The sequence below is a fragment of the Benincasa hispida genome, chromosome 11 (genome assembly GCF_027475165.1).
Source record: "Benincasa hispida cultivar pf3 chromosome 11, pf3_genome.v1.1, whole genome shotgun sequence".
NCBI classification, from domain to species: Eukaryota; Viridiplantae; Streptophyta; class Magnoliopsida; order Cucurbitales; family Cucurbitaceae; genus Benincasa; species Benincasa hispida.
Window position 1 is genome coordinate 55,897,982 of NC_143488.1, and position 27,731 is coordinate 55,925,712.

The following is a 27,731-nucleotide window of genomic DNA, read 5'->3' on the forward strand; positions in this document are numbered from 1 at the left end:
TCACGTTTTCATATTTCATCGACTACATAGATTAGGAAAGGGTAAGAAAATTCAAGATCATAGTTAAGTCAAAGATCAAAGAAACGTGAAGGTTAATTACAAAATCCCAAAATAGCATATACACATAACATGCATGAAAGATATCAGATCCTGCCGAAGCCTAGAATCACGAAAATGTGCAGATTAATTACAAAAGCGCCCTACATATCGCTTCTAAGAAACACATGCAAGTTAGAACGACGTATCCATGTAATAATTACAGTTCCAAATATTCTACACAACACATGGCCAAATATTACAATTCCAGGTTGGCGATGAACAGCATCGAGTGACACTGCGATCATCTACAAGACATAGACACCAATGTACGACGTCTTACACTGGACATTCTCATTTCAATAAAAGCAAAGAGCAAGCCAAGTACAAAACAAGATGCATTTTCATCTAACCCTACATGCAGTAGGGCCGCTCGGGGAACAATTGGGGTTAGGAGACCGGCAACTAGCCCCTGAACCAACATTGTCAATAAACCTTCGTCGCATCCTGTAATCAGGGGCACCCCCCCTAACAAATGGACTAGTTCCCATTGATGAATATTCAGTTGCATCGTTACCGCTTTGCAATGGTTCCAGAGTTTCAACTACATCGCTCATTAATGGTCTTGCTTTTGGATTCTGGCTCAGGCAATAATACGCTAGGCTGCAAGCCTTCTGTGCTGCCCTTATCGAGTATTGACTTTCCAATCTAGGGTCAATTATTTGTAGCAACTTCCTCTTGTCATTTAGTTTAGGTCGGGCCCAATCTACCAAATTCTGCTCCTTGCTTGGTTTTGTCTTGTCAACAGACTTTCTTCCTGTCAAAAGCTCCAGAAGAACAACACCGAAACTGTATACATCACTCCTTGCTGTCAAGTGCCCTAACAGTTTTCAAAATGGAAGCTTGGTAACAGTGTAATCCACAAGGTAAGTCACTACATCAGAGAAAAACCTTACCCATTCTCAACACTGAAAACAAACACCTATTACTGTAAAATTATGTGAAATACACAAGGTAAATAAATATATGGCAGGTTGACTATTACATCCAGCAACTTAAGAATTCTCATTGGACCTCTACATTTGCAACTCTAGGTGGAAAGGCGTCTGGATCAGAAAAGTGGAGGAAGTCGTTGAAGTGCACTAAAGACACCCGTTAGGCCCCCAATCACGAAAACATGCAAGAAGGGGCAAAAAGGAAAATACCCCCTCGACAAGTTACCTAGAACAATCGCCAAGGGAGCAGGTGGGGGCCACTTGGACCACTGTAAGGAATGCTGAAAAAGGGTAGCATACATGCGTATTAAGAAAGGGTGATGATTTTCATGTCTTTTGTAGAAAGTTGTAATAGGGGAAGGGGAGAGATCATAGCCCCCAGATTTGACTGGGTTGTTTTGTATTGTCGAAATACCTTAGGTGGAGAGGTGTCTGGATCAGAAAAGTGGAGGAAGTTGTTAATATGGACTGAAGATGTACAATTCTTATTTCAAGATCACAACGTCATAATGATTGGAAGTCAATTTCTGCAACGATAAGAAGTAAATTGCTGAGGGTTGCTTGATCAACCCCTCCCAAGTTGACAAAGCCTTACTAAAATTTCATAAAGATCACATGACTAAGGAGTATTGCAAGGAGGAGAAACGGAGAAATTTTTTTTATTTTTTTTTGGATAATTCATCCTCAAACTTGTAAGATGGACTTAAAAAACATGGAAAAGCAAACATGGTGGCAAGTTATAGCGGTTGAACTAAAATCAGAAACTTGTTGTTTACAGTTTTTCCTTTTAGAATTTTACTTTGCCCCTCTGCTAGAGGTAACAAGCCCACGCTACCGAGCTTGGCAACTTGTCGTTACGGTTGAAAATATAATTTCTTGTTGCTCTTGTAGAGGCTTTTTGGGTAGATCAACGAATACGTTGAATTGCTAGATTGCAAGTGTGTATTAAGGTTACAGAATATCAGTATGGCTTCTTCCGATATACATAGTGTCGAGATTCCAAGAGATGGCAATTTCAGTGCTCAAGCAGCTCCAAGTGAGGGACGCCATCAGAATGTTAACAAATTGAATAGGCAGAGGACTAGGAAAAATGCTCTCCTCTCTCCTCCCTCCTCCCTCCCTCCCCTCCTGTTCAGCCTTCAACCACATCCTTCCAACCAGCCACTTTCTTACGTTTAGTTTAATCCATGCTGTCGCTGTCTGAGCTTTTGATTTTATCATGGATACACTAAGAGTTGCTATGTCCATAATATATACTTTTGCATTTTGGAAAGATGAGGGTTTGGTTAGCATGGAAGATTTGAAGTTTAATAAGGTTATTCCTCTTTTTCTTTCCCATTTTCAGTGGCTGGAAAAGTCTGTTAGAACTTATGCTCTTCCCAGTTTCAGCCCCATTTTCTAAGAAAGATAGGGACTTGTCTGGTACTTTTAGAGTCTCCAAGTTCAACAATCAACAAGGGTGGTTTTTTAAATGTTCATTTTGGCCTCCCTCTAGTTGAAGAAAGGCGATGTGTCCAGCTAATTTAAAAAGAGATGGTGGCTTGATTAGAGATTGCCTGCTGAAAATTGAGTTGAAAGAATCTGCATTGAAGCACTTTTCAAAGTAGCCGCTCAATTGTGATATCTCGAGTTTGTTGGATGTTAAGAAAGTGATTAGAACCAAGGCTCATTCCGTAATCAGCCCATGAAATTTCCAGTCTTTCACCTCAGTTTGGGTCCACAAAAAAAAATGTGGTAGATGTTGACTTCAATAAGACCTTTGGGTATCAAGATCCTTGAAAAAGAAGCAGTTCCAGGCAATGATCTAAGAATCAAAATGGGAAGTAAGCTGGAAAGCAGAGGTTTGTTAATTTCATCTGCCGGGGTTCGAGATAATCAGATTGACATAGTAAGATGGAAGCTGTCGACGGAAAATATAAGGTTATTTTTTTCTTTTCTTTCACAAGATGGTAAATTTGTAAACCAAAGCAACTGAAGTGAGTACTTCATGCTCCATATGTTCGTTCTTATATATATGTAGTTGAGAAATGAAGTCGATAAGAAAAGTTATTGCAGAAATAATAAAATCTCAATGTTTCTTAAACACAGAGAAGAAGAGTGAAATCAAATAGATAAATAAATTCTAGCTGAAGTAGAACAAAAATGGTGGGACAACAAAAATTGTGGCAATGCAAACTTTCCATAGAAGTTCACCTTTATATATAAGACAAATATATATATATATATATTAAAAGTAGAAAATTCACAAAACTTGAAAGGAAACTTAATACTAAAACAAAAAATCGGCATGTTAGATTTAACTTAAAAATAAAAACTTAAAACCCCGGTTTGATAACCATTTCGTTTTTGTTTTTAGCTTTTGAAAATTAAGTCTATAGACACTACCTCCACCTCCAAATTTCTTCAGCTTTATCAACTTTTTACCAATAGTTTAAAAAGCTCACGCCAAATTTTGAAAACTAAAAAAGTAGCTTTTAAAAACCTGTTTTTGTTTTTGGAATTTGACTAAGAATTCAACTATTATACTCAAGAAAGATGCATAACATTGTAAGAAATTGAGAGAAAATAGGCTTAATCTTTAAAAACCAAAAACAAAAAATGAAATGGCTACCCAAACAGGGCCTTAGGCTTTTGTTTTTGGTTTTTGAAAATTAAACTTATAAACCCGCATTCCACCTCTAAATTCTTTGCTTTGTTATTTACTTTTGGCCAATAGTTTCAAAAATCATGCCAAGTTCTAAAAACTAAAAAAAAATATTTTAAAAAACTTGTTTTTGTCTTCGGAATTTTGGTAAGAATTCAACTCTTCTGCTTGAGAAATCATCGTAAGCAATTAAGAAGAAATAGGCTTAATTTCAAAAAACGAAAAACTAAGGCCTTGTTTAGTAACCATTTCGTTTTTTTTTTTTTTTTTTTTGAAAGGGAAACCATTTCGTCTTTTGTTTTTTGTTTTTGAAAATTAAGCCTATTTCCTCCTCATTTCTTACATGATTTGTATCTTTCTTAAGTACAACGTTGAATTCTTAGCCAAATTCCAAAACAAAAGCAAGTTTTTAAAAGCTACTTTTTTTTAGTTTTCAAATTTTGGTTTGGTTTTTTAAACCATTGGTAAAAAGTAAATAACAAATGAAAAAATTGGAAGTGGAAGTAGTATCTATGGGCTTAATTTTAAAAAACAATAACTGAAAACCAAATGATTACCAAACAGGCTCCAAATTGTTACCAAGTGGAGCCTAAGTTATTAGGGGAAAGGGCAAGAATTGAAGTGTAAAAAAGGGCAAGAAGCAATTACACCTAATGAAAGTTAGTTAATGGACCAGTACTACGTTTATGGGATATATGTTGCCGGGGAAGGAAAGGAAAGGTAGGTTTTGTCTTGTTGGAGCTTTTGTGCTAGGTAAGAAGAGTTTCTAGCTCTCTCAAATGCTGGTTTATGTTTTGTATGCCCACGGAATGATATTTCAGGATTTTGAATATCAAATAGCACCTTACAGACACTAAGGATATGTTTGGCCTGAGGATTGAGAATTAGGAGTAGGGAAGTAGGAGTTTGTGAACTCCACTCCTTGTTTGGCCAAGGAGTTGGTGGATCTCACTACTAAAAATTACCAATTTTATATCTTATCAACTCCTTACACTATGGATCCCAGGAGTTCACAACTCCTTAGACTTCATAACTCCTTACTCTTCACTATTCCACTCCTTATACTATGGATCCCAGGAGTTCACAACTCCTTAGACTTCATAACTCCTTACTCCTCACTATTCCACTCCTTAGCCCAAACACCCCTAAAAGATATATTCTAACCTTGAGAAGTTCAAAACATATTTTCTTTGATAGTCACAACTTTGGTCTAATGCTGTTAAAGCACTATTGACAGAAGTTTGGTTTGAGAGGAATCAACGTGTCTTTCATGACAAATTTTCAGTTTAGATGGATCATTTCGAAATTGCTCGTCTTAATGCCTCTTCTTGGTATACTCTGTCTAAATCACTTGCAGATTTTTTCATTCAAGATCTTTGCTTAAATTGGAGAGCATTTATTTTTCCAGCTTAATGGCTTTTCGACTTGTATTGTCGACCTTTTATTTAAGCATTTATAATCATAACAAAGCATTTATAATGTTATGATTATATTGTACTTTGCTACGTTTTCATTGCATTTGAGATATTTGGGTGCACTAATCGACCCTTCGTTCTTTAAACGTTCCTTATGGATTCATTGTATCAAGAGCAATAATCTCTTTTTATTACATCAATAAAAAGTTCTATTCTCATTATTTGAAAAAAAAAAAAAAAAAAGTCATTTAACTCTATACCCAATGTGATTCCAATCAAATTGACTAAAGAGCCTCCTAAATTTCTTAACCAGAAGAATGTCATCAACAACTTTCGTAATAGTAAACCTCTCCACCTAGCAAGTCTGCATTTGGTTCTATCACAAACCGATTTCCGAAACAAAACACGCTAAGGATATCCAGCATGTGGCAAATCAAAGAGAAGGATTGAACCACTCTTCCTTCTTCATTTAATGAAGTTAAATCTTCTTTTTGAAACTTTTGAGCCTGTACATTACCATTTTCAGACCGAGTTTAACAACTTATCACTCATTCACTCGTCTCAACAAGCCACCCCTCGTGGTAATGAGTCTATTCAACCTTTTGGTGCCAATTCAAGAGACACCATAAGAACATCAAGATACATCATTATAACAACATTATCCAGTTTTGGTGCTAATTCAAGAGACACCATTAAAATATCAGGAACTTGCACAAGTTGGAAGTCCATCAGATGACTCATACTTGATAGCTCCGTTAAGATGTTTTATGAGCTTAAATGGTTTATTTACAGAACACTGAGCATAAGGATTCTTTCAGAGCATTTAGGGCAAATCAGTGTTAAAACAAAGCTTCTTGGAGCAAATTAGATAGAATAGATTGCGAAATTGCTCTTGCCCAGAGCACTGCAGTGCTTCAACACTCTACAAGGAAAAAGTCATCGCGATGTTGTCCTAAAGTGTCGTGATCCTCTCCAGAGGAAATGTCACAATAGCGTCGAGCAACACTGCAGAGCGCTGGGAAAGCAGCAAACGTCACAACGCTACTATAGATACTTATCTTTTTGCTTTAGTTCAAGTGTGGAGAATTTTCGACTGACTAAAATTTGGATTTGGCTGATTTTAGCCAAATCCCTTGAGCTTTAACTATTTTCTTTCTTTGTAGTGGATTCAATGTCCAACTAGGTTCGAGATGCTGATTTAGAGGTTGGTAGGCCTATACTCGTGGTTTCTAATGAGATTTTAAAATAATGTAATGAGTTTCTTGAATTTATTGTTTTCTATCCCTTGTTTGATTCATGAGCATGTTTGATTGATTGAGTTGATGCCTTAATTAGCTTGGGTGTTCATCTACGCTTTACATGTGTTTAAGATCTCTAATCACCCCAAATGCATGTTTAATTCGAGTAGCGAATAGGATGAATGATGGTTATGATTCAATCTATGGTGGTTCCATGATTATCATAATGTTGAATATAATAGACTCAATGAATACAAAAGCCTTGAATTGAACTTGATCGGTTTAAGTTGTCGTTCTAATCAATCCCTAAGCTTAATGCAATTAACTAGGTAGTATGGAATGCTTCTCATCACCTATTTAGTTAATTTAGAAATTAATTCTCTATTAAAAGAATTGGTTTTCTATAATGAGAGTCTGTCTGACTTTTTCGAATTAGTCGATTAGGTTGTTAATTAAGTTTTCCTATTTTCATGATAAGTCGATGAACGGAAACTACTAAGTAGCCCAACCATCTCTTAATTAGCTAGGTAGTCTCTTGTACTATCTCTCCTACATCATTATCTTTACTTTCCTGCATTTTATTTTAATTTGTTTACCTGTCAATGGGATGTATTCCTTGAGTCTAATCATCCCAAATGCATGTTTAATTCGAGTAGCAAATAAGATGAATGATGGTTATGATTCAATCTATAGTGGTTCCATGATTATCATAATGTTGAATATAATAGACTCAAGGAATACAAAAGCCTTGAATTGAACTTGATCAGTTTAAGTTGTCATTCTAATCAATCCCTAAGCTTAATGCAATTAACTAGGTAGTATGGAATGTTTCTCATCACCTATTTAGTTAATTTAGAAATTAATTCTTCACTAAAAGAATTGGTTTTCTATAATGGGAGTCTGTCTGACTTTTTCGAATTAGTCGATTAGGCTGTTATTTAAGATTTCCTATTTCCGTGATAAGTCGACGAACAGAAACTACTAAGTAGCCCGACCATCACTTAATTGGCTAGGTAGTCTCTTGTACTATCTCTCCTACGTCATTATCTTTACTTTCCTACATTTTATTTTAACCTGTCAATGTTCAACCCCCCCCCCCCCCTATTTACTGCTTTTGGTTCAACTCTGTTCACTTTTAAATACTACAAGTTATTTAGCTTTAGATCCGTTGTTATAAATTTCATTTTGTTGAAGGCCTTGACAACATTCACATCAATACTCTATTCTACATAAAGGGCATATTGGTACTCGAGAAGCTGCTTTTTCTCAAAGTTTTATCCAATCATCACTTAATCCTCCTCTGTTTCATTTAGAACCAAACATGATTCTATTGATGAATCAGAAATTCATGAAGAATTGGATTTTCAACCTTATCATCATCCCTGATTTGATTAATCTGTTTCAGCCTTTGAAGAAGGAAGATTCAACAATCGCAATCACAGTGCCTTGAAAGTTTGCAACTTTTTGTCCCTTATTGCAATTAGTGGTTTTCAAGTAGTGACTGTTGCAATTGAACCAAACACGATTCTACTGATGAATCAATAGTCAGTGAAGAATTGAATTTTCAAACTTATCATCATCCATGATTTGATTAATCTGTTTCAATCTTCGAAAAAGGAAGATTCAACATCAAATGCAATCACAATAGCTTGAAAGTTTGCAATTAGTGTTTCATTTATAATCAAACATGATTCTATTAATGAATCAGAAGTCAGACAAGAACTGGATTTTCAACCTTATCATCATCCCTAGTTTGATTAATCTGTTTTAGTCTTCGAAGAATGAAGATTCAACATCAAACGCAGTCACAGTGCCTTGAAAGTTTGTAAGTTTTAATCCCTTATTGCAATTAGTGGTTTTTAGTTGTGTGGTTTACAATTAATGACTATTGCAATTGAACCAAACATGATTGTATTGATGAATCAGTAGTCGGTGAAGAATTGAATTTCCAACCTTATCATCATCCCTGATTTAATTAATCTGTTTTAGTCTTTAAAGAAGGAAGATTCAACATCAAACGCAGTCACAGTGCCTTGAAAGCATCAAATGCAGTCACAGTGCCTTAAAAGTCTGCAAGTTTTCTTCCCTTATTGCAATTAGTGGTTTTCGGTTGCATGAGATTACTTCACTAGGCCCTCAAAGGATTCATTGAGAGTATTGCACTAGGTATTCCTCGAGTTTCTACAGTTGTTTGATCTTGGAATCCCAACGGTTTGGGAAACTTTCCAAAAAGAATTAGCTCGAAATTCTCCATCGGCATGGCCCGGATTTACATCTTTTTCCAAAAAAAAGAAAAAAAAAACAAAGGTGCTTGGCAAAATAGTTGTATTTCCTTCAACATGCAGAAGGATCTAGAATGCTCCATTTGAATTTTGGGTCTGTCTAAAAGGAATCAGGACATTGCCCTTAAGATGTGAAAATCAGCGGTAAGCTAGGGTTGAAATTTTTGCATGTTCTTTTGGTTCTTAATAGGCAACAATTTTGAGCATTCCATTGTTCTGTATTAGCTTTTATTGTTTCTTACCCGATCTCTACTTGATTGTACAATTGTATTTGTTACTATGTTCTTGATTTTGTATTTTGTTTACTTTGAACGCTTATTCCTTTTGTTATAATTTGAGACAACATTGAATGCTTATTCCTTTCAATATATACATCGATGAGAAGTTGTTTCTTGATATATATATATATATATATATATATAAGACGTCACTCAGAGGAGTAATGAGGAGATCATCCAAGCATAGAGATGTCCATTTAATCCGCCGGACCCGGACCCATTCCGAACGGGCTGGGGAATCCCCGAATATACAGGGAATGGGGGAGGGAGTGGGGAATTTTTTTCCCCATTTACATTTCGGGGTCGGGGACAGGGAATATATTACCCAGCCCCAGCCCCGACCTCGGCCCCGCCCCGAGTATATATATATATATATTATAAAATCCTAAGGGAATCCCTCACCTCATGCGGCACGGCACGCCTCCCTCAATCCTCTACTCCTCAACTCACTTTGCAAATCGCAAATCACGGCCTCACTTTTACACAGAGTTGGCCGAGTTCCTCTCCCTCATAATCACTCAGTCACCGACTCACCAGTCTATCACCTCACCACCGCCTCACATCACTCTCCCTCTCGCTCACGTCATGGGCCCACGGCACCAACTCGGTCACTCGAGTTCTCTTCTCAATCTGACTTCTCATCTCACCCTCATGGTCACGGCCTCATAGTCACCTCGTCGTCGTCGCCCATCCCAACCACCAAACTCTGGTCTGCCTCACCTTGTGGTCGTGTCCCTCTGTCAAATCGTTTCAAGGTATATCCAACATCTGAATATCCACTTTCTTATCTGATTTGTGAATCTGTGATTTATGTAGAAGATAAAACTAGGTGTTCGATTTGTGAATCTAATCTGTGATTTCTGATCTGATTTGTGAATATGTGATTTGTGATTGTGAATCTATGATCTGTGATTTGTGTAGAAGATAAAACTAGTGGATCTGTGATTTTTTTTGTATGTCTGAAATTGACTAGTTGTTCGATTTTGTGATTGTTTTGTTACTATTTGACTATTTGTAGGTGAAATTTGAAAATGACTATCGAATAATAATGAGTTAGAACAAGGTGGTTCAACTCCAACATCCATGAACATGAGCGAATCAACCCCAATAAATAGTGTTTCGAGTGGTAATGATCAATCTACGCTTATTACATTAGATACCGATGATAATGAGGATGTACTAAAAAGTAATAGATTGACGTCAGTAGTATGGAATCATTATAAAAGACAAAATAAATGACACAATGAAAGCAATATGTAATTATTGTGGAAAAAAGTAGGAGAGGAATCTAAAAATGGGACAAAGTATTTACATGACCATTTTAAAATTTGTCCCTTACGGAGACAAAGAGACATTAGGCAATCATGTTTGAGACCCACTAAAACCAATGAAGGAAAAGTAGTCCTAAATCCGACCCTATTTGATTTTGAAACTTCTAGAAGAGATCTTGCTTGTGCTATAATTTTACATGAATATCCAATAAACATGGTTAAACACAAAGGATTTAGAAAGTTTTTGAGTGGTGTTCAACCGTTGTTTAAGATGATTTCAAGAACCACAATGAGGAGGGAGATAATAAAAATTTATGAAGAAGAGAGAATTAACACAATGAAGTTTTTGGAAAACAATAGAAGTAGGGTTGCTCTTACTACGGACATGTGGACTGCATCTAGTCAGAAGAAGGGATACATGGCAATCACTGCACATTTTATTGATGATTCTTGGGTCCTGCAAAGCAGACTTTTAAGGTAATTTACATTTTTATGTTGTTATGTATATTTTGTTCATTTGGTAGTTTTCATTTTAACATATTATTACGTAATACTACTATATTAGGTTTGTACACGTGCCACATCCACATACTGGACAGTTACTTTCTAAAGCATTAATGGAGTGTATTTTTTATTGGAACATAGATCGTAAATTATTCACTTTAACAGTACATAATTGTCCAACAAATGATGTAATGGTTGACATTTTATGAAGGAAGTTAGATTTAAGGACACTATGGTTGCATGGAAGTTTGTTCTACATTCGTTGTTGTGCACATATTTTGAATTTGATAATGAAACATGGTTTGACTGTAATTTTGGATGGTATAGAGAAGATTAGAAGTACTGTTCATTTCTGGACTCTTTTTCCAAAAAGGAAGGAAAAATTTGAAGAAGGAGTTCGTCAATTACAAATTCCATGCACTTAAAAACTAAGTCTTGATTGTGTTACAAGATGGAATTCAACCTTTGTGATACTCAAAACTGCTTTGGAATACAAGGATGTTTTTCCTCGTCTAAAACAACATGAACCACTATACACTTGTCTTCCTTCAGATACTGATTGGAATTTTGCAAAAGAAATGTGTGATAGATTAGAACCATTTTACTTGATGACTGAGTTGTTTTCTAGGTCAAGTTATCCAACCTCCAATGTCTTTTTTGAAGAAGTTTGTGAAATTAGGTTGGAACTTTCTAAGTAGCTTAACTTTGATGTTGAGGAGGTACAAGTAATGGCATCAAGAATGATTGCTAAGTTTGAAAAATATTGGAGTGTGATTCATGGTGTATTGGCAATAGCTACAGTATTAGATCCTAGATTTAAGATGAGATTGATCCAGTTTTATTTTCTTCAAATCTATGGATCTCATCATACTGTTGAAATTAAACGCGTTAGAGACTTGTGTTGTGATTTGATGAAGTTTTATAGTTCAAATTCAAGAATAATAGAAGAACCTCAACGTTCTACATCTACAATTAATACTTCTTCGACTTCAAGGCGAGATGGAAGTAGTAGTTCGACTGCTCTTGTTAATAGGAAAGATCGATATCTCAAGTTTGAAGAGTTTGTTAATAATGTTGAAAATGATGTTGATAATGTCAAATCAGAGTTTGATCATTATTTGGATGAGTCTCTTCTACTGCGGCCGGATGACTTTAACATTTTGCAATAGTGGAAGTTGAATGGAGTGAAGTATCCTGTTTTGTATCAAATTGCAAAAGATATTCTAGTCGTTCCCGTCACTACTGTTGCTTCTGAATCTGCATTTAGTATTGGTGGTAGACACGTAGGTCCACATCATTCTCAAATTCATGAAACTTTATTGGAAGCTTTGATGTGTACTCAAGATTGGTTATGGGCGGAAGGTATGAATTGTTTAATTTATTTAATAAGCTTTTATTATTTACAATTTGAGATCTAATTTTCCTTTTACATGTCTTAAATAGATAAGCATACTCCTATAGATGCTAAAGTTTTGGAAAATATTCTTGAGGATCAAGATCCAGATGATGTAAGTTATAAGTTCGTGTATTATTATTATTATTATTATTTTAATATTGATTTATATTAATATGTACAATATTTGTTTTTTTTTTAGGAATCATCCCTTGCAAAAGTGGATGAAATTCGTTGATGGCGGCTTGGTTTGGTTATGTTATTGTCATGTTGTTGTCTGTTGTGTCTCAAACAAATATGTTGTTGTCATGTTGTAACTTTTCTTAAAATAATTGATGGATTATGAATGGGTATTATTTAAGTTTAAGTTGAATTTTAATGAGATGGATGTTTTTATTATTTAAGTTTATGTTGAATTTTAATGAGAATAATTGATGGATTATGAATGGATGTTTTTAATGGAAAAATTGATGATATTCTATTGAAATTTGCACAAAGAAATGTTTTGTTTCAATTAAAATTGCATTGGAAAACTCCATATTTGATTAAAAAAAAATTAAAAAAACAAAGGCGGGGAATTTTTCCCCACGGGGAACCCGATCCCCACGGAATCCCCGCCCTGTTTCCCATGGGGAAATTCGCGGGGACGGGGACGGGATGGCTTCCCCGTCCCCTCCGTGCCCAGCCCCGTGGACATCTCTATCCAAGCATCATTGGTTAACCAATGGACCAACTTAGCTTCCATAAATCATTTCATCGAAATGGGAGAATTTTTCTTTGAAATAACAATACTGCTTACTAAGGCTCTCTTCAACGCTACAGTTTTGAAAAAGGTAGAAGTATGGCAGATGACCTTAAAATCCAAACTCTCCAAGGAATTCATCCGATGAGCAATGGGATTGAAGGACTAAAAGTCAAGGCAACGAGACTTGGGAGGGACGGTGAAACAGCAAGAGAGTAGGACATTCCAAGTCATCCTCCACATGGATAGCTAAAAAAATGTCAACATTGAATAGTTGTATACTAAAATGGTTGGGGAATAAAAAGGAACAAATGATACTAATTAAACCTCCTATGATAATTAAGTATACCTTTGGACGGGTTCTCGTGGTATTTGGTTGATCCTTTACCTTTAGGGGTGTCGATCATTTTGGTTCTTTGGAGGATTAGGATCCCTAGGAAGGTGAGGTTCTTTACTTGGCAGGTGTTTCACGAACGTCCTAACACGTTGGATAGGCTTGTGGGGAAAATGCCCTCGCTTGTGGGGCCTTCGAATATATGGTCCCTCGTTTGCTTTCATGTTTCCCTTTGGGCTTCGATCTTGAAGGATTTTTGTAATTATCCTATAGGCATTTTGTTACATAGTTGGAGCCCCATATAGAGGGAGTTCCCTTTTTGTGGACTTGATTTTATATGTCCGTGTATTCTTTCATTTTTTCTCAATGAAGGTTATTGTTTTCATCCAAAAAAAATGTATACCAATATGTCTATATAGATAATAGAATCATCCATACCACTGATGCCATGATGTCAACTGCTTACTGCACGAATTGACAATCAGTTTTTATTCTCAAGTGAGTAAAGGAACAAAGTCCAATTGGGAGAGGGGAAGAAAAAACTACAAAAATAAATCAAAATTTTTTTGAATTATACCAATAGTTAGTTCTTGGAGCCTTAAGCTTTTATGTGCACTATATTCCTGCTAAGGTTAGCCTCTCCCTTTCACAGATGGCGCTATATTGGAAATGGTTTCACCTTCAAATAGAAGGCAGGGATAGAAAGGGTAATAAAGATGTAGGAAATCCTTCATAAGCCATAAAATTGCACACGCAGATTTGCATAACTGCGGGGAAAAAAAAAAAAGAAGATCAAGCAAATGAGAAGATTGGGCAAGTTCAATCATAAAGAAAAGATCATACCAGTCATGACATATTCTGGGGCAGCATATCCATAAGTACCCATTACTCGAGTAGAAACATGCGTCTCATCACCTTGTGGTCCAGCTTTTGCAAGCCCAAAATCCGAGAGCTTAGCTGTATAGTCCTACAGAATAATCGGCCAAGTGCAGGAAAATGAGAAGAAACATCCTCTTACCAACAAGCTTGAGAAAAGAAAAATGCCAATGCTGGTGCACAATAAACAACACATACAGAGTCCAACAGTATATTAGAGGTTTTAAAATCCCGATAGATAACGGGCCGTTCAGCATTATGAAGGAAAGCAAGTCCCTTGGCCGCTCCGAGAGCTATCATCATTCTTCTTGCCCATGGCAACGGAACAGTTGTCTCTGAGTTCCCAGGAAAGTTTGTGCAAGATTTAGTAAGATAATAAATCAAAGTGGAGCCAATTAAGTACTATACTAATTGAAATAATCACTAGTAGCATAAACATCTAATGTGTTTCATAGGAAACAAACTGGTCACCACCGAGCAAGGATGTAACAAAGAAGATGAATTATCTCTAAACTACCAAAGGATTATATAAAAGGACCCCAAGCATGAATTTACATTAAGCTTAAAGAATTATGTATAGAGCACCAAGTAGACGATGGCATCCTAGTAGCATTGCCATTTCTTATTATATTGGAGCTGTTTGGTCCATTGAATGAAGTTAACAAGTCTAGAGTTAATATATTGGAGTAAGTAAGCTTGTGTTTCGAGGGTAGAGATGTAAGTTGGAGTTACTCCATAAATTTGAAAAGTAGAGATAAAGGGCAAAATGAAGTTACTCGATAAATGTACAAACTTCAATAGTGTTTACTATTAAAGTTGAGTTGTTTACACCAACTTAAGAAGTTTGTGGGCCAAACAGCCCCTAAAAATTACTATTAAGAATGCAAATGGAGTAATCTTTTTTTGACACGAGACGTGATAAAGATCATCCAAGAAAACATCATATGAGAATGATAACTCCTAAAGTCAATAAATGAAAAAACGATCATTATACAGTAAGACACTGGTCTCAATCTTTAGCGATTGAAAAACAAGGAAAATTAGAAAAATATTTTATTCCCCGTTTGGTCCATGATCTGAAAATTTGTTTTCGAAAACAAAGAATCTAGTAGAAAACAAAAACAAATTCCTTATTTCTACAATATTTAAGAACATGTTTGGTTCCAATTTAAAAACTTTAAATTTAGTTTTTATGCTAAACTAAATCAGAAGCAAATGAGTTATCCTCCTTTGAACTTGATATCCATCTTGCCATGAAAGGAGAAATCAAGGAATAGTATGTCTGAGGAAAGGAATTTTTTCCAACATTGTAAATTGCACTGTACAGGTCGAAGAAGGAGGTTAAAACTCGAGGTGGGACTCGGTGGACCAAGATATTATCCCAATGGCACGTTTCAGCTGGGAAATGTGGAATACAGGATGAATTGCAGCCTCATGAGGCAAATCAAGTTGATACGCCACGGTCCTCACCCATTGGATGATTTTGTACGAACCAAAAAACTTGGGAGGTAATTTTCCACACCGTTTGCGAGCCAACGAAAGCTGGCGGTATGGGTGCAACTTAAGGAAAACATAATCTCCCACATCAAATTCTAATTCATGGAGTTTCCAATCGCGAACTTTTTCATTTGATCCTGGGCCAAAACAAGATGTTCTTTCAAAGCTGTAAGCACAAGGTCCCTTTCGATCAATTGTTGCTCTAGTGTCCCATTGACCATATCATAATTCCCGAAAGCCAACAAAGGAGATGGGTCGCAACCAAACACAATCTTAAAAGGTGTAGTCTGAAGAGAGGCATGAAAATTGTTGTATCAAAACTCGGCCCATGACAATAATGTTGACCATACCTTTGGTTTCTCACTGCTTAAACAATGCAAATAGGTCTCAAGCGATGTTAAACCTGAGCTGAAATCGAAATAGCTCCATCCAAAAATGGCTAATAAAAATCTTGTCCCTATCAGATACAATGGAGCTGGGAAAACCGTGATGTCAAACCACCTCCCTTATAAACATTGCCACAATAGAATTGGCCGAAAATGGATGAGAGACATGAATAAAATGAGCGTACTTGCTTAAGCAGTCCGCTACCACTAAGATAGTGTCAAAGCCCCCCGATTTCAGCAAACCTTCCATGAAATCCATCAAAACATCCTCCCACACGCATTCGTAGATTGGTAACGATTGTAAAAGACCCGCAAAAGCCATTGCTTGGGATTTGTTGGTTTGACAAATTGTGCATTCAGCCACATACTTCTTAATATCAGATCTCATACCCTCGCAGAAAAGTTCTCCCTTAGCTCGTTTATACGTGCGAAGGAAACCTAAATGGCCACCAAGGACTAAGTCATGAAACATATGCATAATTGTCGATATTAAAGAGGAATTTGAAGATAGAACCAAACGATGCTTATAAAGCAAATTTCCCTGGTGAAGAGTAACGGGGCACACTAGTCCTCAAAGAGTTGATGAACTAGCTCAGCTCATTTTGGATCCACTAGCACCTCCTGCCAAACCACTGAAACATCAATTGGTGAAGGAACTGAAATGGTTTGGAGATGAACCAACGGTGGCATACGTGACAATGCATCAACAACTTTGTTCTATAGGTCGGCACATATTGGATGTCAAAGTCATAGCCAAGGAGTTTGGTCAACCAGTGTTGGTGTTCGATCAGGACCTTTAGCTACTTTAAATAGTGTTTGAGGGCTTGTTGGTCGGTGTGAATTGAGAAGTGGTTTCCCAATAAGTATTATCTCCATTTTTTAACAACCAAAACCATGGCCATTAATTCTTCCCTTTCATACGTAGACGTGGCCCGGGCTTGCTCGGACAGCACTTGGCTAAATAAGGCAATCGGTCTATTATTCTGGGATAAGACTGCTCCCACACCTGAACCGAACGCGTCAGTCTGCACCACAAACGAAATCTAAAAATCGAGAAACGCTAACACCGACATGGTCATCATGGCACATTTCAAATGTTCAAAAGCCAATGTAGCTTCCTTGGTCCACTTAAAAGCATTCTTTTTTGTCAACGCATGCAATAAGGCTGCAATGTGGCCATAACCCTCCATGAACCTCTGATAGTAACTGGTCAACCCCAAAAATCCCCGTAACTCTTTCACATTGGTCGAAAAGGGCCACTTCGTCATTGCCCGAATCTTCTCACTCTCCGCTTTCACCCCGTTGACGGAAACCCAATGGCCCAAATACTGAATTCTCTCCCTACCGAATTGACATTTCTTGTAATTAGCATAAAGGTGATGCTTCCTCAACACACTAAGCACCACTGCCAGATGAGCTATATGGTGCGTATGTCTGGGCAAAAAACCAGAATATCATTAAAAAAAAAAAAAAGTATGTATATGCGAAGGTGGGGGCAAACGACCTGCTTCATGAGGGATTGGAATGTGGCCAGGGCATTCGTCAGGCCAAACGACATGACCATGAACTCGTAATGGCCCTTATGTGTGCGAAATGCCATCTTGGATATGTATTCTTCACAAACATGAATTTGATGGTACCTCGATTTTAAATCTAGCTTAGAGAATACCTTGGCCTCATGTAATTCATCCAACGGTTCTTTGATCACCGGAATAGGGAATTCATCCAACAGTTCTTTGATCACCGGAATGGGGAATTTGTCTGGGATAATGGCTCCATTTAGCACACGATAATCCATGCAAAACCTCCAACTCTCATCCTTCTTGGCAAGGATCACCAGACTGGCGTAAGGGCTGACACTTGGTCTGATAATGCCCAAGCGCAACATTTCATCTATTAACTGCTCGATCCCTTCCTTTTGGGCATGTGGATATTTGAACGACCAAACGTTAATGGGAACCTTGAGCTGTATGCAATGATCCACAATACATGTTGGGGGTAACCCCACCAGCATATTGAAGATGTCTTCGTACTCAATCAGGACCTGATCGAGTTTCGGGTTGCCCATCTCAATAATGAACTTTGTACTCTGAATCTCAAATTCCTTAAACTCAATTAGAAATCTCTGATCTTTTTCATCCCACGTCCTCGATCACCAGAATGTACGTATATGCAAAGGAGGGGGCAAAAAACCCAATTCATGGGGGATTGGAATGTGGCCAGGGTGTTTGTCCGACCGAACAGCATGACCATGAACTCGTAATGGCCCTTGTGTGCAAGACGTTGTTTTGGATATGTCTTCTTCACAAACACAAATTTGATGGTACTCGATTTCAAATCTAGCTTAGAGAATACCTTGGCCTCATGTAAGTCATCCAACAGTTCTTTGATCACCGAAATAGGGAATTTGTTCGGGATAGTAACTCCATTCTACACGTGATAATCCATGCAGAACCTCCAACTCCCATCCTTCTTGAAGAGGACCACCGGACCGGCGTAAAGGTTGACACTTCGTCTGATAATGCTCGATCTCTTCTTTCTCGGCATGAAGATATTTGAACGGCCACACGTTAATGGGATTGTGTCCCTCCTTGAGTTGTATGCGATGATCCACAACGCGTGTTGGGGGTAACCCCTCCAGCATAGTGAAGATGTCTTCGTACTTGATTAGGACTTGATCGAGCTCCAAGTCACCCGTCTTCGTAATGAACTTCATACTCTGAATCTCAAGTTCCTTAAACTCAATTAGAAATCTTTGATCTTCCTCATCTCATGTCCTCAACAACATTTTCAGGGAAATCTCCATTCGAGCAACTGTTGGGTCCCCTCGTAACACAACCCGGGATGTTCCCATGCTAAACGACATGCTGAGAGCCTTCCAATTAACCGTCATGACTCCATGTTCCTCAACCACTACATACCTAACACGAGGTCCAAATTTCCTACCTCAATAGTAAGAAAATCTTCTTGTATCATAATCTCAGGCAGGCTGACTATGACTAATTTACAAATCCCTCTACCTTTTACTGCTTCTCTGAAGCCCAGGACCACTCCGTAGTTGGTGGTTTCCACTAACATCTAAGAATTAAAATTATGTGTGGCCCTATAGTCGATCAGAATCACCACGTCTTACTTGCCAATAAAACCCTTCAGCTTCATGGTACCCAACATTGTTAGCCCAACTACAGAGTTCAAAGACAACTCCATGTGCAACACCATTTCCAACGTCTCACTCGGCAGCTCCGAGATCTCTTCACCTTCAAATAGCACGTTCTTGGCCATCTCGTCGGAGAAAACTAATAGATAAATAAAGCTCACGATTTTTACAAGGGTGACCAGGGTTGTATTTCTCATCACAACGGTACCATAACCCTATATCCCTCCTTACTTGCATCTTCGTATCAGTCAAGCATCGTTATTAGTGTTCCCTTTGATTTGATGGTTTTTCTCAGGCAGTGTGATCCTACGTGTCATCAGGCCATCATTACCTTTCTCTATCGGTCTAGCATTTAATTTTGGTTCAGCTCTCACCTCAAACTTCTGATCCCCGATGGGCCTCCAATGTGAGCCTAATGGGCCTCGTCTAAACTATCCTCTACTAACTGGGCTATAGACATCATTTCTTCTGACTCGTCAGGTCAAAAGTAAGCCATTTCCACTCGTACCACTAGCTTTAGCCCATTCAAAAACGTACTTTCTAACATTTCTTCAGAGAGGTGTGGTAAAAGCACCGATAATTCTTCGAATTTCTATCGGTATTCAGCCATAGAGCCCTCTTGTTTGATTCCCAAAAACCTTGTACATAAGGTTCCATCCCTCACCAGTCGGAAGCAAAAAAATAACCTTTTCTTCAAGTTTCCCCATGCTTTAAGCTTCCAATAATTTTCAACCCAATGATACCAGTGTAAAGCTTGACCCTCGAAACTAACTACTAATACGGTGAGTTTCTCCAGCTCGATTAAACGGTGGAGTTGAAAATACCTCTATGCCCTGAACGTTTGGGTCTCCTCCATTAAAAATCGACATTTCTATTTTCTTAAACTTGATCCTATCTCCATCTCCATCAGCTAGTTTCTTTCGAGACAAGTCTCCCTCGTCCTGGAATCCTTCAACATGGAGTTCATCCTCCATTCATTCCCTTGCCTTCCTCTTACCAACTAACCTCAGCCGAAGTCATTTCATTCCTTTCCCTTTCAGGTTCTCCTAATAGCTCTTGTACTAACACTTTCGATGTCTTTTGTACTTCTCGCATCTTCGCCGTCATCACCTCTACTCCCTTCTCCAATACTGGAAGCCTTTGTAACTCTTTCCTTAATCCACCGATTTCTGCTTCCGCCACACCTAGTCATCCCTCCATTGTTTCTACATCATTTTCTTCCACCTTCCCAGGATATTGAGGATGCTCTGGTCTGATACCACTTGTAAGGACTCTAGGTTCCCCAGTGATATTAATATGAAAAGAACAATATTACAAGCCAACTAGCCGATTCGAGAGCGTCAAACCACTACTAAGTTCACAACCCTTATACTACAACAAAACATAACATAACCCACAAACAGCCAAACAAATAACTATATATACGACTCTGACCCAGGGTAGAGCCACCAAAAGGAAATCGGCCCAAAAGATGAAGTAAAAGGCCCGTTACTAACTACACCCACTGCTATCAAGTCTTTTATTCCTTCTAACGTGAGTCTTCATAATAGGAAGCCTAACACATCCATAATATTGAATGGTGCCCAAGTCAAAAAGTGAATAGAGGAAAATTTTGTGGTATTATTGAGGATGATGCCAAATTGCACTCAACATCCTCTCAATTGGTCTCTCCTTGGTACATCACAAATGTAGAGAAGTAAAACAAAGAGCAATAAGGCAAGAAAACCACGACAATATGAGAAGACCTTGTGGAGCTTCTATATGGTGTTTAGAAAAACAATGAAAATGGTATTCTAGTATAAAAAGAGATTAACATTTGTAATATGAATTTTTAAGGGCTTTTATGTATTGTTATCCCTTAGTTTCGTTTGTCCTTGAGTTAGTTTTGTTATTAAGACATTTTAGTTTATTAGTTCATTGTAATCTTTCTTAAGTTTATGTTCTGTCATCTGTAACCAGCCCTCAGGTTTTAGGTCTTCGGTTATCAGCCTAAGGCAAGGGTGTTTGAATTTTGGGATTCATTATTCATTAAATATATCGCCTATTGGTTTACACCAATTGATATCAGAGCCAATTTTCTTGGACACGATGGTGAGGAAAAGGCCTTCCAATGGGAGTGATCCCATGGCAACTAGCAAAGAAGCGGAGTTACCCACCGCTCTATCACTAACATCCATGACTAGACGCTTGCTATCAATTGAGAATTCTATCATTGATATTCATAGGTTATTAGAAAATATTTGAAATCGTCTTAATCAACTTATTATGGGCCATAATCAACAACCACGCGAGAACAAAGCAAGAGTTAATACAGAACTTCAATAACAGATACAAGGAGTAAGGCAACAACAACCATCAATGGAAGACTAAGATTTTCCTTGAACAATTCAAGAAAGACCAAGGTTTCAAGTACACCGAAGACGACATCGCCGATAATTGAATCCATCGAGCGAAGAAGAATAATAGTTAGAGCTAGAGGTTGCCAAAAATGAGCGAAGACGAAGAATCCGTCAATGTCAAGGGGCAAAAGCTAACAAGTAACAACTATAAGGTGAAATTAGAGTTACCCATCTTTAATGGAAAAATAGATATCGAACCCATTTATGGATTGGATAAAAAATATGGAAAGTTTCTTCAAATATGCAAACACACCAAGAAACAAGAAGATTGATTTAGTGGAACTCAAATTGAATGGTGGGGCGTCTGCTTGGTAGGAACAAGTTGAAGAAAATAGAATTAGAAGTGGGAAAGAACCTATCAAAACATGGGAAAGAATGAAAAGAATGCTGAAAGATCATTTTTACCTACAAATTTTAGGATTGCTTATTTCTATATCAATTTCATGATTGGCCGATTCTCAAAACAGTGCATGATGTTCGATATTTTTTAGGTCTTGCTTCATTTTCCAGAAAATTCATTTTTTTAAATAAAATATAAAAAATATAAAGTAAAAAAGTAATAATAAATAATAAATAATAATAATAAAAATAACTTTAGTTCTATCTATTGTTGCACCTTTGATCAACTGTTTGAAAAAATGTGAATAAATCAACTTCGGACAGTGTTATCTCTTTGAAAAATCTTTTATCTTCCAACCTTGGTTTGGCTTTACCTAATTTCTTAAAACCTTTCGAAGTTATGGTTGATGCTTCGGGTGTGGGGATTGGGGTTGTTTTAAGTCAAGAAGGTCATCCCATTGAGTTCTTTAGTGAAAAACTAAGCTCCCCTATATAGCTTTGGTCTACATATGAACAAGAATTCTACCATTTGGTTCAGGCTCTTCAAACATGGGAACATTACCTTCTTGGAAAGAAATTTGTTTCACTTACTAACCACTTTTATTTGAAATTTTTACATTCTCAAAAGAACATTAGTAGAACGCATGCTAGGTGGCTTCAATTTTTGGGAAGGTTCGATTTCGTCATCAAGCATACTTTTGGGAAAAAACCAACATTGCAATAGATTCTTTAAGCTGAAAAGGTACTTTTCTCACTCTTCTTAAAGGTAAAATCATCGCTTTTGAATCTCTTCCTGAGATGTATGCTTTAGATCATGACTTCAAAGACATATGGTACAACTGCACTGACCACATTCCATGTTCTGACTTCCTTATTGTTGATGGCTTTCTATTCAAGGGTGACACTCCTTGCATACCAACATATCATTTAAGGAGTCATTAATCAAAGACATGCATGTGGGGGTCCTTGCTGGCCATTTTGGCCAAGACAAAACTTTTCAATTTCTTTCTTCCAAGTTGGCCCCAACTCAAAAAAGATGTTAACAACTTTGTAAAACCATGCTACATTTGTCAAAATGCTAAAGGGTCTAGCAACAACTCGTGGTTACTCATGTAGCACCATCGCGTGGTTTGCTCATCTGAAGTTGGCTAGTTTTAAAGCCCCATCCCGTTGCACTCTTTTCTATCTTTTTGTAGGCTTCTTTATTCATGTTTTATATAATATTGGGTATTTTATTTTCTCTTTGCTGATGTTCTCTTGGTATTCTTCAACTTTTCTTCCTTCAGAATTTATGTACTTTGAGCATTCTACTTAGACCATTCATCCTCTCTGAGAAGTTTAGTGACTTTGTCACTTCTTCAAACTATAAATTTTCACCCTCCTTGTTGAATAGGTAGACAATGGATGTTTCTACCTTACTTTCTTTGTTGGACAGTTTCCATGATGTTAGTCCACGAAGAAAGGATATTCTTTTTTGGTCCCTCTATCCCTCCAAGAATTTTCTTGAGGTTCTTTTTTCTCCTTTTTTGTGATCCCAACACTCCTAAATACCCTTTCTTCTCGTTATGCAAGGTTAAATGCCCAAGAAGATCAAATTCTTTGATTGGCATGTCCTGCATGTGAGAGTAAACACTTGAGATTCTATCCAACGGCATTCTTTCTTTTTGTTGAGGGTAGAAATGATGCATTCTTTATAAGGAAGCTAATGAAGATTTGGATCATATCCTTTAGAATTGTGAGTTTGTTCACTAGAGTTTAGACTTTATTTTTTATCTATTGGTATTTGGTTGGCTCATAACCAGGGTTGTTGCTTTATGATAGAGGAAATTTTCTTGTACACTTATCCTTTGTCAATAAGGGTTGTATCCTTTGGCTCGAAAGTGATGAGGGTGCTAAGGGGGTGTCAACCTAGTTGAGATATCCTGGTGCACCTGCTGATCCTTTTTGTATCCTTGTATTATGAGCATTAGTCTTATTTCATTTTCTTAATGAATAAAGAGACTTGTTTCCTTTTAAAAAAAAAAAAGGTTGTGTCCTTTGGCGTGTTGGTATTTTTGTTGTTTCATGGTGTATTCAACTTGAGAGGCTTTATTTCTAGTCATGTTTAATGCTTCTCTTAGTACATCTATTTCTAAAGACTTTTGCAATTATCCTCTGACTTGTTCTTTTGAAGTGGAGACTTCTTTCATACAAGTAGTTCATGTTTTGGTTTGGCTCCTTTGGTTGAGTTGTCGTTTAAAAGGCCCACTTCTATTCATTCATTTTTCTCTATGAAAGTTCAACTTCTCCTAAAAGGAAAAAATATATAAAGCTTGTTAATAATAAATGTTAGATTGAGAATGAAATGGGATATAGCCGTGTTGACCATCGAACTACATTTTCATCCATCCCCTTTGATTTGTTTAATTTTCTTCCAAGAAACTCTCTCCTAATCCTACATCAAAATTATGCCATACTGCAAGCACACGAAATTAGTGCATCTAATACAAAATTCTAGGTCAAAATGAATAGCTAAACTGAGATAGTGATGTTATACAAAGTCAGGTCTATCAAATGGCACATGCTTCACCAGAAGATATGCCAGATGACCAGAAAATAAAACAAATGAATCCTGCTGAGAGAGGCCTCAGTCGTGGATCCTCCGTGCTAAGAATAAACAATAATGCATTCAATGAACTGGAAAAGAAGTCAATAAATTGATAAAATAACGATGATAAATTTCTTTTTAAAAAAAGTAATGCACTGCATCTTCCGATTGTGTGGGTTAATTAATGTGCATGCATTGAATAATATAAAGAATAGATAAAGGTATTGTAGGTTGAAGTGGGGGCAGAGACCACACATTCAATTTAAGATGAAGCGTGCTTCATGCTTTAGTCAGTAAATCTCTACTTATCCACATAACCTAATTCATCTACTGTTAAGTACACCACAGAATCACATATAGTCGGTACCTAGCAAATGGCAAGAGAAATGCAAGAGCAATTGACGAATAGAGGCAGAAAATAAAAAACATTATTGATCGGCGAAGTAAAGAAGAGGGAGAGAAAGATGAGTATGTACTTCGAAAGAGGTGGTTTTCAAGGCTTCCTCTAAACATGAACTCGTAGACAAGTAATCTGTGATCATCCTCGCAGCAGTAACCAATCAACTTGACAAGGTTCGGATGTCTTAGCTGACCAAGAAAGTTGACTTCTGTCTGCAATAAAACAGCAAGGGGAATGAGATGCCAAAGAGAGAGAAAAAGAGAGAAGGGACTTAGAAACATGACTTGTATAGTGGCGTGGGAGAAGAGACATACAAGCCATTCTCGGTGGCCCTGGAGGCCTTCCTTGTTGAGAACCTTGACAGCGACAGGAAGAGATTTGAGGCCAACCCTTACGTTCTCATCAATGTAGCCTTTGTAAACAGTTCCAAAACCGCCCTCTCCGAGAATGTAATCGGAGCGGAAACTCTTGGTGATCGTTTCCAGCTCGTATAATGTGAAAGCGATAACATGTGTGTAAAGTACCGAATTCTTTCTAAAGTCCTCGAGGCTGCGAGGGGTTGAAGGATCGCTTAGATCTGATATGGACCGGTTATGAATATGCCTTTTATCTGTAGCATTGTTGTTGGCGTTTTTCACAGCCAATGAAGACGAAGTATGCAGCTGTTGAACTGTATAAGAACGAAGCTACTATAATTGAGTTCATAATTGCAGCAGAAACCGTCTCCATTTAGGGGACAACGAGTCCGTCGTTGTTTTAGTTTGATTCAGTTAGTTTCTAAGTTGAGCATTTGAGAAAATTAGACCGAAAGCGCGCATACAGATAATAAGCACATTGCTGAAGAATAGATAGAATTATAAAAGAGAAAATGGGATTGAAACTGGAGAGCGCAAAAAACGAAGAGACGAGAAAAAGCCCTAGATCTGGGTTTTCTGAAAAAGAGGCAGACATTCATGAGGCAGAAAAGGTACCTTGAGCATTGGAAACAACTGCAGACTCTTCTCTAGTACCGCAGTTGCCCATCTCGACTCCACTTAGTTTGGTGTGGCTGAAGTTGTGATTGGGACTGTAATGCAGCAGTGCTGACGGCGGTAGACTTGGCTGGTTTGCTGACTAAGCGGACCAAAGAGCGATAAATGGACAAATCGCTGTTGCAATGGTTGTTGCAGTTGTAGAATTGACAGTGACAGCAGCAGTGGCAGACCTCGGGTGAGAGATGGGATTGTTGTTCCAGACTTTCATTCCGCAGAGAGATTAGTTTTATCTTTTTCCTGTAATGATCTTAGACACCAACTCTCACTCCTGCTGCTTTAAACTCGTTGCCTTCCACCACCGCACGGTCTTGTTTTGGTCTCTTGGGAATTAAACGGTACGCGCGACTTCGAATCCGATAAAAAAAATTTATCTGTTAAATTATCGGTTCGAATTCGATCCTAAGTTTAAGAAATGATATTAAATTTTGTGATTTGAAATCCAATAAATAATTTTAAAATGAATGTATTTAAAATTTTGTGTTTAAATGGTAACTGAAAAAATTAAGAATTTATTAATATAGATTTCTAATCATGATGTGTTAATTGAAAATTAGAATTTGACAAAATTAATTAAGTAATTTACTTTCAAATCCTATGAAATCATGTCGAATAGCATTATAGTTAGAAAAGTTTTTTAAATACAAATGAGATTTGAAATCATTTCGAATTTTAAAATATTCCATTTCTTGCAATGTCAAATAATGGAATTCATTTGAAATCCACTATGAATGGAAATCCCTCCAAATCATGAGATTCCAAACAGGTCATAAAGCTTTGCAGGAAGATAAGAAAAACCCATGGAGTTGGGACCCAGGTTCAGGGCGGGGAATGGGGAAGGGAGTGGGAAATTTTTTTTTTTCGTTTTCAATTCGGGGTCGAGGACGGGGAATACCTACCCCCGATCCCAACTCTGCCCGACTTTGATATATAAATTATAAATTTATTATATATATATATTAATATTAATACGGTAGACTCTGTTAAGATGATTATGGAGGTTTTAGTTATTTAAGTTTACTTTATTATTTTAATTCCTTAGATGTTTTAATATTTAAGATAAGATGTTCTAATTTTGAATTTTAATTTATAAAAATTATGAGAATTTAACATTTTAACTATATCTTTTTAAATTGAATGTGTATTACTGTTTTTATTACCAAAATTGATAATAATTTATTTAAATGAAAGTTGTATTGGATATGTTTAAGGAATTGTTAAAAATATATATTTAATTGAAAAAAAATTGTTAGAAAAAAAATGATGGCGGAAAAATTTTCTCCGCAAGGAACCTAATCCCCGCGAAATCCCCGGGGGAATCCCCACTCCATTCCCTGCAGGGACGGGGAGGGCTTCCTCGTCCCCATCCCACCCTGTGGACATCTCTAACCATATATCAATTACTCTCTCTCAAATTTTATTTGAAAAACATATTTGAAAAAATTGTCAATACATTAATTCTTAGGATTAACAAAAATAATATGATTGAGGTGTAGATTGATACATTTGTGAAAGCTTAGTTTAAATTGAAATCATGATTGATTTTTAGTTTTAATTGATACAATCCAATAATTTAAAAATACAAATTGATATCTTTCATATTATTGTGTTGAGGGATGAATTTTAGTCTAATAAAGCAAAAAATCAAGATAACATGATATAAAATAAGATAAAATTTGATCTTGGTTGTTTGTGATTAGGAAAAACTAATATCTTAAGGGTAAGTTAAACTCTAAGTGTCCCTTATAAAAATAACATGATCGTTTCATTTGAGGTATCCAAAAACCTCTTGACATATTTTTTATTATTTAATTTTTCATACTGACTTTGGCATCGGAGTCCTTTTTCATTGTTATACAGGTCTAAGGTTAGGCGTGTTTTCGAAATATTGGCATCAACAGTTGGCTACGTCTATGAGAACTAATCT

At 37.0% G+C, this 27,731-nt stretch overlaps 1 protein-coding gene across 1 annotated transcript; it reads right to left on the reverse strand.

The window, feature by feature from the left end:
* Nucleotides 1-231: 231 nt before the first annotated feature.
* On the reverse strand, nt 232-26,188 carry LOC150032752 (putative serine/threonine-protein kinase PBL8). The gene is made up of 6 exons (XM_090307487.1): nt 25,745-26,188; nt 25,088-25,443; nt 24,850-24,985; nt 14,207-14,343; nt 13,976-14,099; nt 232-916 (listed from the first exon to the last, which is right to left on the reverse strand). The coding sequence occupies exons 1-6, from the start codon at nt 25,794-25,796 to the stop codon at nt 441-443; spliced, it is 1,281 nt and encodes a 426-aa protein (XP_090163613.1). The 5' UTR covers nt 25,797-26,188; the 3' UTR covers nt 232-440.
* Between the last annotated feature and the right edge of the window lie 1,543 nt (nt 26,189-27,731).